The following is a 15493-nucleotide window of genomic DNA, read 5'->3' on the forward strand; positions in this document are numbered from 1 at the left end:
ATGGGCATCAAATACAGATCAGATTCCAGCCAGAGTGGCTGCTGTGCTTTAGAGCTGAACTCCTCCTTGCAGAATCCACTCTGTGATGGGTTTTACACCAGAACACAGGCCAAATTAGTAATTCATTTATTAAACAGAAATTTGAATTTTTGGCTATGGAAATTTAAGAGAAGCATGTTTTGGCCACCTGTGATGAGCAAGGAAAAAGGTGACAAACATGCACTTGGCCCCCACCCTGTGGCACTCACTGAAAGGTCACAGAAAGAAGCCATTTTCCAACTTTACCAGCTGAACTCATAAAATTAGGGCAGAGTGAAAAACTACACTATTTTACCCAAAAACAAACAAAAAAGGTTATTTATTCAATAAAAGTATTCTGAAACAGGAAGGGTTTATTTCAGCAAAACAAAAAAGTTTGCACTGCATGAGACAATGAGTTAATTTTGAAAAAAAATCTTTGTTTTAAACATGTAAACATTAAACTTGTATCACTGGAGGAAGGAGAATTTCTGAACGAAGAGTATTAATTAATTAGCAACATATTTATAAAAATGACTGGGGAAAAACCCACTAATTACCAGTGACTAAATAATTCTGGCATATTACCTTGCCAGATACAAAGTGCTTTTCAATTTGGAAAGACTTAAGTTTCAACTGAAAAACTCTTAAACACTACAGTGTAATTGAAAACCAGTGAGGGTAGAACCCTAAAACAATCTAGTGCTGCTCTTAACTCAGAATGATTTTGTTCAACATTGTATCACATGATCCATGAGGAAATCTTCCTGCCCAAGTATTTCTCTCTTACTACTCCAAAAAAAAAAAAAAAAGAGAAAAAATGCAGTTTTATTTAAAAAAAACCAACTATTTGTAGATCACCTCTTACATTAAAAAAAAGACCTAAACAAACAAAAGGCAACCTGACTTAAGAGCAAGACTTGCACAAAACAAAGGGTTGATAATTTGCTATGTGCTCCTCCTCCATTGAGTATCCTGAGCTTTCCCCAAGCTGGAAAGAGAAATATTCCAGCAATGCTGACTTCCATCCCTGGCTTTTCCACAGGCCTGTTTTGCATATAAAGGTCTTGTCTAGTTGCCACCCTGAAGTGACACCACACTCTGGGCTCTGTGGCCTACATGGTCCATCAGGTACTAATTAGATGGCATGTTCTGTCAACACTTTCCTGCTCTTCTGCTATTAACTGATCATCCTGCCCAATTAATACAATGCAGCACCAGTTCCGAAATCCTTGGGATCCTTTACCTGGGAGAAACAAGGATGAAGGGAAAAAACACCCTCCAAAAGGGTCACAAGGTAACTGCACTGGTCCAAGATCTGGAGTGACAATAACACCACTGTGCTGAAAGGTTAATTATGTTCCTACCGACATTCTCTTGAGTCTAAGCTTCTTTTTATCTAAAAATAAAGAGTAAACACAAGCAAAAAACTCCCACAAACCTGCTTCCTCTAACTGGCTATATTAATTTTAGAAATGGTAACAGCTTATGGAAAAGTGAAGGCTGCAAAACTAAACTCACTTGGCCATTAACACCATGTTTATCATCAGAATATCTGCAGTTAACGTTACCACTGTTAGATACTATGGACCAGAAAATAAATCATGAATACTGTGCAGATACCACAAGCATGCTAATCCCACCTATGCATGCAAGATCCAAACAGCTGCCCTTACAGTCACATACAGTCACAACAACCATAAATCAGCATTTTATAATAACCTAAAGAAACGAAATACATGTTTTCTCCATTTATGACACGGCACTAAAGACACCAGAAGATAAAACCCAAACGACAAAGCAGCCGCCAAATACAACACGCTACTGCCACCTAATGCTTAACAGGTTACAGCAAAACGTGCCATTGTTCCTCGGCACCCACACCAAAAACCGAGAGACCGAAGCAAGTAAAAAAAAGTTTAGTATTGTTTTTAAAAGATTTGTTTCCCATTTGCTCCCCTACGGTCTTTCTGAACTGAGCCGCTGTGATCACATCCTTTCTTGTACACAAAGGCTGTCACAGGCAAAGTGGGTGTTCAGTGGACTAAATGTGGGACTCATATTTCATCTGCACAAGTATCAGGGATGTAACAGATGCATTTAGTGGGATAAAAGAGTAAGAAGTGAGGACAGTCACTAGGTCAGGTTCCACACTCGTGGGTGTTTTTCTGAGCTCTCCCCTCTCAAGCAACCAGCACAATTCAGTATTGAAAAGCTTCATGTGACAAGTATTTGGAAAAGGAAAAAAAAATAAGAGAGGAGTGGTCTTAAGTTAAAACAGCACAAATCAAGACCTTCCTTTGAAGGTGTTTCACTGATTTTTGCAAAGCACCCTCTCTGAAATGTGAAACTTGTTCACTTCCGTGAAAAGAATTATTCCAGGTCTTAAACTGCCTTCCTAGCCCACAAATCAATCTTTTCAACAGGCTCACTCAGTTGGCAGAAGTTAGCAGGGAACATGGAAGGAGCCTGCTTTTCCCACTTGCCAAGAGGAGAAACAGAAAGTGAAGAGCTCCTTGTGACATTGAATCTTTTCATATAGAGATTTAAACTTCCCCAGAGGATGTCTGTCCAAAGACAGATGGACAAAAGAACAAGGAATTTATCTTCCTGATTCATTACTTCAATCTACCTCCTCTTCCTTTTCTCTCCCCAAACACAATCAATCTTTAGGCTTTTTAAAAACTTCAGCCTTCCCCTACCTGATCTCGTTATCTGCTTTGACACTGATTAGAGCCTCCACTGTCCATCTCCAAGATGATTCTTACTCATAGGAAATGTCCCTTATCTGAGGAAAAATATAAGACAACATTTTCATTTTCCTTCTCTCTCAGAACTTCTCCATTCTAAGACTTTTTTCTGATGTTGCTCAGTGACCAACTAGCTGGTAAAAACTGTGTCCAGTCCTTTTTCCTCCTTACAATCTGCCATGATCAGAAATTCTCATGCAAGCATCAATCTGAGCTTCCCACACGATATTCAACTGCTTGCGTGTTTAACACACATTATTAATCTTTTCCATAACCTTGGGGCCAGAAATAACCACTGTTATACACAACATTCAGCACAGCAGACCTGCAACTTTGCTTGAGACAAATAAAACCCATTGGAACTGAAATATTTCAGATTATATTACTGCTGCTATAGCTGTTGCTACAAGGAAGTATTTGCTGTGATCCAAAGTATTCACAGCAAAGCATCCTCAAGACAGCACACTGGAGGAAAAATGGATTTCTTCCTAGCATTTTAGTTATCCATTACCAATGGATAATTTTAAAAGAAAACACTCGCAGAAAACCCAAATTGTTCTTTTAAAAACAGCCAGAACAACAAAAAAAAAATTTAGGATTAAGTGTACACAGCAATGTGCAACAGCTATGCAGGCCACAGAACTGGCATTCACTGACAGCTGCAGTAAAAACAGAGAATTGGACTATCAAACCAGAGCAGCAAATTCTTGAGAATTACTGGAGTCCTCTAAAGTGCAATTAAAAAAATGCATAGATTAAATGATACTGTCATAAACTCATAAATTTGCATGTTTGGTTTATTTTTTTAAAAGCTATCTTGGCTTAAACATTCTTTAAACTTCCTTCAGTCTGATTAAGCCGAGAATTTCACCACAACATCTTACACATTTAAATCACACATCTTGATAATCTTAATTTCTGTCCAGGGTTTTGAGTGGTTCTAGTATTCACTGGAAAATATGAAGTCTTTTGTCAGGTTGGGTGTGAATCTGGGCTGAGAGCCATCTGAAAAATCTGAAGAGAGGTCGGCTTTTCCTCCTCTGTACTTAGTGTCTGCTGCCAAAATCCCCATCTTTGGCATATTTGTTTTATATATTTACCTGCTGCAGCAGCAGGAGGGTTGCCACTGTAATTCTGGCTATACTTTTACAGAAGTAAATTCCAACTTCCATGGAAATAGTAACTTTCAACTTCCATGGCAATAACCACTTTCAATTCGATGCTTCTTGTGAAAGTCCTGTGATGGCAGAGCAAGTCTTACTCTAAGAAGTAATTTCTAATGAAAAATACTTTATTCTCAGCAGTAAATGATTAAAGTCTAAAGATTATATCATGTATGACCAGGATCCCTTTCTAATGCAACTGCTTTTATCACGGAATTGTAGCATTATACACCTGTTTTGAGCTTATTACACACTCTTACCAGTCTTAATTACTGACAGTGGGTCTCCAAAGAAATGAACTTTAGTACTTTCACCCCCTATTCCCAAGGCTCTGGAAAGATCCAACCCCATCAGACTGAGAGGAGTCTGATCAAACAGAAAGTCACTACCTCACATAACTTGCACATTAAATATTCACACCTTTCACCCTTTCCAAACTTCATGCTGAAATGAAATGTAAAACTTTCAGTTTCTACTGATAAAAAAGAAAATCAACTGTTGTATAAATAGAGGAAAGGAATTATTTGGCTAATGAAGGTACGAAAATGAGGAGAAAAAACAGGAGCTATGGTTACCAAAAAGGACATCTTTAGAAGAAGCTTCTCTTTCATTTTTATCTCTTCCATAGCTCCTTATTTTCCTATGAGGAGTCACCCAAGAGCCTCCAAAGGTACTTTAAAAAGCCCTTTGGAAGCTACAATATACAGCAGGAGAAGACAAAGCAATAGAAGAGCCATCAGCAAAGGAAAGAAGAAGAAAATCAAACATTTTAAAGTTTACAGGAATATAAAGGTAAAAATAAAAATATAAAGGGAATCTTTAAAGTTCTTTTAAAATTTCTGGCTCCTGTGCTCACAATCTACACTATTAAATGTCACATTAAAGGATGCTTAGGCACAGGTTAATGTGGCCCTAGTCACACAATAATGCCAGGTACAGGAATGGTTAGGAAACTAGTTTAGGCAAATGCTACTTGCATGTGGAAGCAGCCCTTCCAAATCCTTTGTTATATTACAGAAAAACAAAACTAGCAAACAAACAAAAAAACCCAAAACCCTCCACAAAAATCAAACCAACCAGGGTTGCTTAAACACTGAAAAAACGGGCATGAACCTTTCCAGCTGACAGGAACAGCAGTGCCTGAAGGCAAACCCCAGGATGCTGTTTCCTGGCTGGGTAACATCTGGCAGCAGGGCAGGGACAGGCGGTTTGGGGCACCAGCCTTCAGCTGGCACCGGGACTGGCAGCACAAACACCTTCCTGCAGGCCAGGCAAGTCAAACACTTTGCCACCCCACAACTTCCTAAGGACTGCTGAGCACAAAGCACAGGGGTTTTTTTGTGTTGTCCCCCCTGCCCACCACCATTAACACACTATTTCAAACCAACGTACACCACCCGTTTTCCAATTCATTTGGAATACCTAAAAACAGACAGGCACCTTTAAGAGGTCAGATTTAAGCATAATGCAAAATAATCAAAGTCTCTAAATCACTTCAGCTGCAGATGACACTGTGGAAACAAGGCCCTGAAGAACAGAGGACCTCCTTAAAAAAATATATTTATTAGCGACCCTAACTGTAACATTTGCATAGCACTTCAAAAGTTGCAGGTAGTTTTGAGTTTTTGTTTTCTTGAAACTATTTTAGCTTTCCCCATCTCTAAGGGATTCTCTACACTATTTGAAACCTTTTGAGATCTCAAAGTAACAGGCTGGGCCCTGATTGAATTATAACTTTTAAAACAGACATGAAAAGCTCCATATTAACAGAATTTAGCACTCGGTTGAGAAAGCATTTGGGTGCAAAACCCGTGAAGAAACCACCTACTTTCATGGGACAGCTTAATTTGGTCAATAGCTTAATAAACATAGTACACTATACCCAAATAAAACCTAAGCACCACGGCAGACAGCACTTTCCTATCTTTGGCAATGCCAAATAAACCTAAAGCAGCCTCAGAAGTTTCAACCCCTAAAATCAGAGGCCATGAAGCGTGCTGTGACTACAGCACAAACACTCCACTTCATGGATATCACACCAGTAAAAAAAAACCCACAACAATTACAGTTAAAAAAAAAAAGTCAGCATTATTTCAAAAATTCACAGCCATAGTGACAAAACAATTCCAAACATTATCCACGGAATCACAGTCTTAGCCTTTACAGAACTGCCCCATTTTAGAAAGGAACAATCAAGAGATGGAGATGGAAAGGTAAAGTCATAACCTAGGACAAGTCACCAACTGCAGAGGAATAATCCAAGGGTTTCATTCCTTGAGTTTCAAGAGCAACATTTACAACTCAGAGAATCCATATCAAGCCCATACTTGGCATTGCTCTTCTGTACCAACAGGAGCCAACACTGGATTGCTCTGGCAGAAGGTAAGTAAGTACCTCTTGGAAGAGCAGCTCTTGTTCAGCCTCCCCTTGAACATCTCCTTAGTTACTATCTAATGTTATGTCAAGAAAAGAAAAATGTTCAGCTAAGATGCTGCTCAGAAAACTCGTTCTTCTGCACCTTCTTTGACCAGGGACCCAAGCAACACAGGCTGAATTTTTTCACTACTGTTAATTTAGCAGGAATAACAATAAAGGGTCAAGTTTTTGAGAATAGTCAGTCAATATATGACTACTCACTTTTCAGCCTTAAAACATTACTTTTAATGCACTGGAAATGAAATGAGAAAGAGTTTATCCAAATGACAGACTCCAATAGAAAGGTGAACTTTCCTACTACAGTGCAAGCTACCTACAAAGTGCCCTATAAGCCAACCCACCAGGTATAAGAATTCACCTCTTCCTTAAATCAGTTCAAACAAGCTCATGTCTGCTGAGCATCTGAGCTCAATGGGACATTTGAGCTCAATGGGAAGCATGGGAGGCAAGGAAAAGATGGAGGGTGGGACACTTATGTCATTCAAATCGTGATTTTCTGGCTCTAAACTGTTTAAAGATGAAGGAAAGATGGAATGTGAGAATGTGTTGCTTTAACAATTTTCTGCAATAATTATATTATGTATTTCAAACATAAGGCAAAATTGCACTCAGAAAATGTATTTAAATTAAAAATTAAATACAAGTCCCCAAAACACTGAGTTTTACACATTACTATATCACATGAAAGTATTTTTCAAATCTATTAACTGTCTCAGATTCAACACAAACATGGTCGACTTTATTTAACAGCAATAAGAGTTCTAATATAAACACAGCTATTGCAAGATGATTGATTCTACCCTTCACTTTTATTATCCCTCAAACTCATGTTCTGGGGTTATAGCTTCTTTAAATAACTGAGCTGGTGCTTAACATTTCTGAAGTAGGCACTTGAATATATAGTGATTTCTGATCAGTCATTTCTGATTTGAAAATACTGAACAGGCCAAGGTACTCTTGACTGTGGCTGCTCCAATGCTGGAATAATCAGAATATTTGCTTATGTGAAAGCATTATGCTGGTCTATGTTGCTTCCTTCTCTGTGCTTCAATTCATATCTTTCCTACGTGATTTTTGTTTCAAATGTCTCACTTCAGAAATGAGATAAAAAGCACACTGCCCAATATAAAAGTACTTAAATATTCCTTTAAAAGTGTGAACGAACACTTGCATTGTTATGGCACTAAATGAGCTGGTACTTCAGGTTTTATTTTTAATCAGAATTTTAATTTTTTACTGCCTCAGGACACAGTGAGTATTTGTGAGTACTGAACACCTTTCACAAAAAGTCTACCAAAGACAGTATAGACCCTTTCTTTAATATATTGTTACAATTAATAACTTATATAACCAGTGCACAAAATGCTCAAGAGAGCCATCAAATTCCTTTGCAGAGCATAAGTGACATCAAAGGCCAAGCATGTATTAGCCAAATCTCACATTTCAACTGCCTGGTGCCCATTCTGTTATGTCTGTACATTAAATCTACAGAGGATTCTCATTATAACAAATAAAACATGGACAGTAACCCCATAAGTAAACAGATTAGGTTTAGAAATCATTTCCAAAGTAAAATTACTTTCAGAAGAGGCTGAACTACCTGGATAAGTAATGCATTACTTACTTGCTGGTTTATTTTGTGATGCTATGGGTTTTCTCATATTCTATATAACAGTTAGAAATAAAACTTTCTGCTGTAGGGATATTCACGTTCCATCCACTTGTTAAAATTCACCAACCTCTTTAAAAAACCACCACACACTGCAAGGTAGTAAGTGAGGCCACTCCATATCCACGGAGCCATGGCAAACCAGCACTGTGGGTGCCCCTTTTCCCACTGAGATACCTCACTGCACCCTTTTCCTCTCCACCCACACCCATGATCTCTCTGCACCTCTCCTGCAGCTCAGGGTACCTTCCTCAGCCAGCTGGTGTGTAGGATGTGCCCAGAGCACACCTTCCAGCTGGTTGCTGACCAACCACAGCACTAATTGGCTACTCAGTGCGTTCCATTTGATTAGCCAGCTGCCTAATTATGTAGAGCACGGGCTCCCACTGGCCAGTTAGCCAAAAAGAGCACCAAAAAGAGGCCTAGGGACTGACTGCCCCCCGCTCACACCTCCAAGGAGCTTCAGCTCAGATGTGGCAGCACCAGGCGGCCCCACAGTGTTTGGCTTTTTAGGACACACACAACAAATCTGTGATGCTTCAGACTGAGAAAAGTTACTGCAACATGATCGTTGCCAGCCTAACTACCTGTTCTTCAGGCTTTCTACAGACTACCATGAGGAACCCTTCTGGTGGGAGGAAAAGAACAAACAAAAACCAACCCCAAAGGCAGGTGGATCAATGGAATGAAACCCTCGCAGCTTCCACAGCAGCGTGAGAGTCACCTGGCTCATAAAGCTCCTTGAATTAGGGACTTCTGTAACACTGAGGTTGTTTTGTACTGCTGCACAGGCTAATAACCAACTTTTCAAGTCACAAATGGAAAATATGCCCCCTGGTTTTTTAAAGGTCACAATTATGAAATGAGATGTAAAGAACAGCTCAACAAACCCTACCCTGAGCATTAAAACAATAGTCCTTTGTATTAAACATGGTGGCTTATCTTTCTCTCTATAGCAAAAAGATTGACTTCAGTCCAGCTCCAACCAGGCTGCACTGAACTTGTTCTGTCTATACTGTCAAATTACAAATCCATTTTCTACCAGCTGGGTGAAGGTAGGGTTAGCTAAGCATGATGATCTATTAAATACCTCTAAAAAGCAAGCTGCTATTCAAACAAAAAAATAAAAACCCTGCAAGGGCTATTAAAAAAGGAATACACACACTGCCTGATTGTCATTGTGAGAAGCATTTTTATGTGACTTCCAATGCAAAGCTCAAAGTGTTTTCATTTTCAAGGTTCGAGTTCTCAATTTAAACTCAGCATGAAGTTCCTCAGTAGGCAGGTCCTTTCAGGAGTAATACTGAATCTATTTTGCAACAAACTTTAAAACAACAATCCTGCAGGCAGGCTTTTAACTTTACATATGACATCCTCTGCATCTCTTGTGATTGCAGACTTTAGATGTACATAAATCTGATAAGATACAACAGATTTTTTTCTCTTCAGAATGTCACATGTCTTTCCTCTAAGCATGCTCCATGGAATAATCTCTTCTTGAAGTTATTATGCTTCATTAAATTAAATTTCTATTAATATCTTCCTTTATTGTTGCTGAGAGTCATTCTCACCTATGCCTGATGCTCTGTTTTCAAATTTTCTGCACTTTCAAATAGATTAAGTGAGCACCTTAACACTTTGTATTTATATACACACACCACCCCTTCTGATAAGAGAGATAATCTTTGTAACACTATGTGTTAAATGGCACATTTATTTCCTCACCATATTAAAAATAAGAGCTTCTTGCATACTGCCTGCTCAAATTACATGGATTTTCTTTAAGATTAGGGCACACATTGTAACAGCAGCATATAATTTTCCTGCACAATAATTTTTTTCCAGTTGAAAGGTATCCTATAATATCAGCAGCATCAACAGGAACAGACACCTGATTTTCAACTAGACAAAGCTTATGTGTTTGGTGACTTTATTCCCACTAAAAAGCAGTTTTCAGATACAAAGCAGTCACATGAAAATTCAAAAGAAAATCTGGCAACACATTCTTTGACCATAAAGTGCTAGACCAAAAGGGGATGTAAAAATTGTGCCAATAATAAGCTGGTGTAACTTTTTTCTCTCCAGCATCCTACTTTTTTTACTCTAATTTTATCCTCAGCTGATTTCATACAGATTCAGAAATGGAATATAAGCACTGTCCTTCCTAAAAGCTGTATGAATTCATTGAAAAACCAAGTACAGAGCATAAAACCTGTTTATCCATTTCAGAAATCATCTTGTTGAAACTACTGTGCATCCAGCTGTGGATAAAAGGCTGTATGTATCCCAAGTATCTCAAACACACAGACAGAGGATTAAAGGCCAAACTCCTACCACTTCAGCAAGACACAAATTCTCAAAATTTGGTGGATTCTTTTCAGAGTATGGAAACTGCAAGTCTGTGCTTCAGAAAAGCACTTCAGCATGAACTTACAACAGCCAGTGAAAGAATGTTTGCACTGAGCTATGCCAGTTCCAAAGTACTTATTTGCAATTCTTTTCCCTTTCAGAACCACTGGCTCAAGCTCTGTGCCAGAGAAGATACTGAAGTATGACCCTGCATACACAAAAGCTGTATTTTTGTTGCATAAATAAGCTATTTATAGAACTGACAGTGGCACATGCATCTTGTGCCCAGAAGTCTGTCATCTTCAGCTGCTACTGGTTGTTAAAATAACAAAGCATCGAGATGATCCAGAGTCATATAAGTACATAAAAATGTTTTATTTTTATGTGTGCATGCAAGTACACAAAAATGTTTTAAAACATAAGTTTAAGTTTCCTTAAGTTGCAAGGCAATTTTATAAAGATGTTTAAATACTTAGAAAGTGTGTGTGTGTGGGGGGGGAAACAACAAACCTACTTTTAAGCCAAACCTGTTTTCTGTGTCGAGTTAATACTATTCTTAAGGACAGAGCTGACAAGATGGATTTGACATTATCTATAGTACAATAATTCACTTAAATGTATGCTGTGACCTGATCAAATGAAAAAACTAAGTGCAACCAAGCAAAATATGGCAAAAAGGTAAGCAAATATATTCATTCTAGTGGGGTGTCTGTGTAGAGTTTTATTCTGAGTTATTAACCTTTTTAATCATCAATTTGTTAGAATTAACAGAAACAGCTTCTGTTTTAAAAACTCATGAGTTTTAAGCTAATTTGCCCCTGTGAAGTCATTCTTACAAAGGTACAATTCAACCATTTTGAATTGCACACTACTTTGTATTATTAAGGTCAATCCTGAGATTTAACTGCAAATTTAGTTATCTTTTGGATGACATATGGCAAGATCTCCAAAGCTTTTTAGCTTTGGAAATTTACATCTGCCTGTTCATTCAAGATGCTGAGTGTACATGTGTTGACAAATACAGAAAATAGCAGATGGCAAAAAGCAAATGCTCACCACGAAGCATTGGGGAGGATTTGAAAAAGGCCTGGACTCAGACATTTGCCATTTTTATTTTAACAGCAGAATTATGTTTAAAAATCAATTCCACCACCTATTCTGCTTGATGCCAAGGAACAGATCAGAACACCGTGATTTCAGAATTAATGTCATATTAATTGCAACTGGTATCCACGATGCAAGTTGCCTTACAAAGTTTTGGATTTTGATATCAGTACAGTTCTTCAGGAGATTAACTTGTGCTGCTACACATAAGCTGGAAAACTTTCTGTGCTCAACACAGAATTTGACATGAAATCTTTTAAAAGGCTGTGCTCACCTGCTGTTCCAGCCTCTACACTGGAGCTGCTGCCAGAGTCCCTAAAAACCCCTGGATGCAGACCTGCCCATGCCAATGGTGGCACTGCTTGTACCACCACCATCTCCAGGGACAGCTGTAGAGAATCAAAGGGGCTCTTGGAGCTGTGAAGTTACCAAGAGCTCCAAGCACAAGTCTGGGGAGCAAGGAGTGACTTCCCCTAAACAGGACACAAAAGGTAAGACAACAGGTTCATCCAGTGCTGTACTTTTTACTGACCATGAACACTGGATGCTTAGGGAATAGCATCAGGATAAGACAAACATATAGCAACACCTCCCTTATATATCTCACCAATATCTGGAAGTCCACAGCCCATGAACCTCTGAATCAGCAAGAACATTTTTTTTTGTGTTAACATGACCTGGCAAACTCTTCTTTTATCAAAGTCTCACAGCTTTTTCAACCATGGACCCCCCTTGCACTCAACATCTGTGGCACAAACTTTCCCACTGTAACTAGAACACCTTTTAGGGAAGATATGTACTGTAGCCTCCAGCCACTCCTAGAGCCACTGGGGTTTTAAGGTGCATAAAAATAATGATGTTTTCATTACCACTGTGCTTTTAAAGACTTTAGAATGACTGTGCTGGATGCTGTAGTAGTAAGCAGACAATCAAGCAGATCTGTGCAGCTAAAAGAAAAAGATGAACAGAGACAGGACATATGGTAACAACAACAGACAAGCAGTAGATCTGCCTTGGGAAAACACCTACAAGTAAACATCAGTGGGGCTTTTTAGTCAGAGAGATCTATCACAGACACCACAAGAAAAACAAAACAAAGCATATTCATTTTCTCTAACACTTCTCACCGGCTTTTCAAATAAAGAGCACAAACCAATTAGGTTGGAAACACACAGGTGCTAAAGAAAAGCTTGTATATTCAAAGATTATTTTCATCCTCTAAAACCACACTCAGAGATATAGACAGAGAGTTGTAAACTTTGACAATTCTCACTTCATACACTTCAAGATAATTACATGAAAGTACAACTCTATAACACAAAGGATCAGCTTCATTTATAAAAAATTCATACAGGAAAGGGACTATGTAGTTTCAGTTCAGTAACAGCTCTGAACAATACTTTACATGTGATTTTAATTCCATTATGACATATTGATTCATAGGGAAGAAACACATTAATTCCATCACAGTATTCTGTTTAAATCAGCTCCCTGTCTGAACAGAAAAGGTATTTTACACTGTGGTCCCCCCATTGCCTTCACTAAGAACAAACAGATCATTATTAATCTTTTATTCACATTTTACCAGTAATTCAGTAGAACAAAACCACTAGGAGGTCCAAGAAAACAACTATTTCTATTACAAAGGGAACTAAGAAGCTTGATTTCCAAACATTGATTAGTTCAATGTTTAATAGTGAGAACCAGAGGATTTACGTCCTATATCTGCACACAAACATCTTGTCAGGTGTTGAAACTTCAGACTAAGTACAGAGATCAGTTGCAGACAAAGAAATGAGTTCACAAGGAGCCCTGAGAAGGAGTAGTACAGCAGGGCTGCCGAGTGAATTCAACTAAAGAATGTCAAAATGTGTAAAACTGCAACATACTGGTGAAAGGACCAAACTTTAAGACCTTTTTTACAGTGTTTAGAAATAAAATAATTAAAAAAAAAACCAAAACACAACAACATAAAAAGTAAACAAAAACTTTCCCAAACCCATGAATTCCAACTCTAACAAAACTCAGTCTCATGATCACTGGCATTCCCTTTATCTCACATTAAATCCCAACTTCTCATCACATTTGTTCTGACATCTCAAACCAAGCCAGACCTGCCGTGCACATGCTCTACCACCCTGCCAATCCTGACAGTCTAGCTAGCAGCTCCTAAAACAAAGTGAGTTTTTCCCATAAAAGTGAGTTCTGCTCACCTCCTTTCTTCTTCTCTACCAGGTCACCAGTTTTCAAGAAACTTAGGAGTATAGTTACCTTGGGAATTCTATTTGTCTATCAAATTCAGTTGAAAACAGTCAACAGTATCAAACAAGACACTCCATTTTGCTCAGAAACCCAGGTCAAAGAACCTTTTGAGCAAAATGCCTGAATTCAGGGAAGGGAGCAAAACAGAATAACCAGGAATCATGCAAAGTAACCTGGTAGAGCTCTGAGGTTCTTATGCATATGTAGCAGGAGCTCAGAAAAAATTAAGGGAATTCACAGAACATGAAGTCTTGATGCATGACCAAGAACACGAATCCACAAAAACACACCAGAAACTTGCAAATAAAATTAATATTAACCTATTTTCCTTCTATACATTTTCTATGCCATTACTGCAGGCTATCAGGAAAAAGCTTCCTTTTGTTCTTTGTGTCTGGTCTTTATGTTGCATTCAGCCCACTGTAGCTGCACAAATGATAGGAAACACCACAAGCATCAATCAGCAAATTTTGTGACTACGTGCCACAAACAATGACTTTTTTGACTTGTGTGCCTGATTATCCAGCCCCTGATAAACAAGTACTTGTCTCAGAGTACTTATGAATGCTTAGCAAAGCTGGGAGACACATCAGTGTTTTGGAATGACACCACAACCCCTCTTTGCAAAATCTACTGATAACTCATAAACTCCAGGTGTTTATTCCCAACTTGAACCAGCTTCAGGGAACCAGTATTATAAACATACTCTGATCAGTGATACTGATACAAAAAAAGTAAAACCAAAACTGGCAAGTCAGTGGTTTATAAAAATCACTTACTAATAAGGCGAGCTTTTGGTACTTCCTTTTCAGCTCTGCCGGACTGTCCGATGGTTTGGCTCCCAGGATCTTGTACCAATCCTTCTGTGTCGTCCTTCCAAAGGCCATTCCCTCACTGCCTTTGAAATTGCCTTCTTAGCACTGTGCAAGAAAACCAAATAAACAGAATTACAATTTGAAACAGAAAAAGCAAAAGCAAGGACGTGTGGCAAACTGCAGGATCATGGAACAGACTTCACTCCTCAAGCACCAGCACTGACGTGGCAAGTCTTCACAAATAAAATCATTCCTAATTTCCCTACAGGTGCCCTGGATCTTAGTTTGCTACTTTTTGAAATCCCAGGAACAAAGGCTTTCCTCTGGCTACCACGATTCAAGCAGTTAGACAGGAGATGCAATGAGATTTTATTACCAGGAAAGGCACTCTCCTTGTCAGTGAGCTGGAGTCGGAGTCTGTGCCTTAACGAGCCAAGAATTACCAAACTCCTGAAAGCTGTTAACCCATTTTATGGCCAGCATGACTGATAAAAGTTCTGAACCCTGTTCAGTTTGGTGCTTTAGGGTGAGTTTCTTTTCCCTAAGTGAGGGTATAATAACCACATCTAGCAATTGCTACACACTAAAAAAGAAAACCTGATACAAGCAGATATCATCAACAAGTCCAAGTCAACTGGGCTCCCAGTAACAACATCAGTATCCTGGTATATAGTTGTCTACATGAGAACTATTGTACAAAAACGAGTTTAATTCACGTGGCCATTCCATTCCATGAGGTGATTCAAGTTCTGTTGTGTCTCCTGTCCAAGTTCCTCAGTATATTTCAGCAGCAATCCATTCTTCTTTAAAAATCATTTTGCATGTAAAATGAACTGTTCTGAAGCTGCCCAGGTTACAGAAATGCCTTCTGTATAAACACTTCTTAAATTACACACTTTTGATTTTGAAATATGAATATACTGAATA

General features: G+C 38.6%; 1 protein-coding gene across 2 annotated transcripts in view; it reads right to left on the reverse strand.

The window, feature by feature from the left end:
* The window catches only part of DNAJC24 (DnaJ heat shock protein family (Hsp40) member C24), a 34532-nt gene extending 19864 nt beyond the window's left edge, over nt 1–14668 (reverse strand). For both annotated transcript variants that reach the window (XM_018081841.2, XM_008931479.3), the window contains exon 1: nt 14531–14668. In XM_018081841.2, coding sequence (XP_017937330.1) covers nt 14531–14638 — 108 coding nt within the window. In that variant the 5' untranslated portion in view covers nt 14639–14668. The remainder of the gene's footprint in view (nt 1–14530) is intronic.
* Nucleotides 14669–15493: the final 825 nt, after the last annotated feature.

Source organism: Manacus vitellinus, unplaced genomic scaffold (genome assembly GCF_001715985.3).
Source record: "Manacus vitellinus isolate BGI_N305 unplaced genomic scaffold, ASM171598v3 scaffold_57_pilon, whole genome shotgun sequence".
Classification (NCBI taxonomy): domain Eukaryota; kingdom Metazoa; phylum Chordata; class Aves; order Passeriformes; family Pipridae; genus Manacus; species Manacus vitellinus.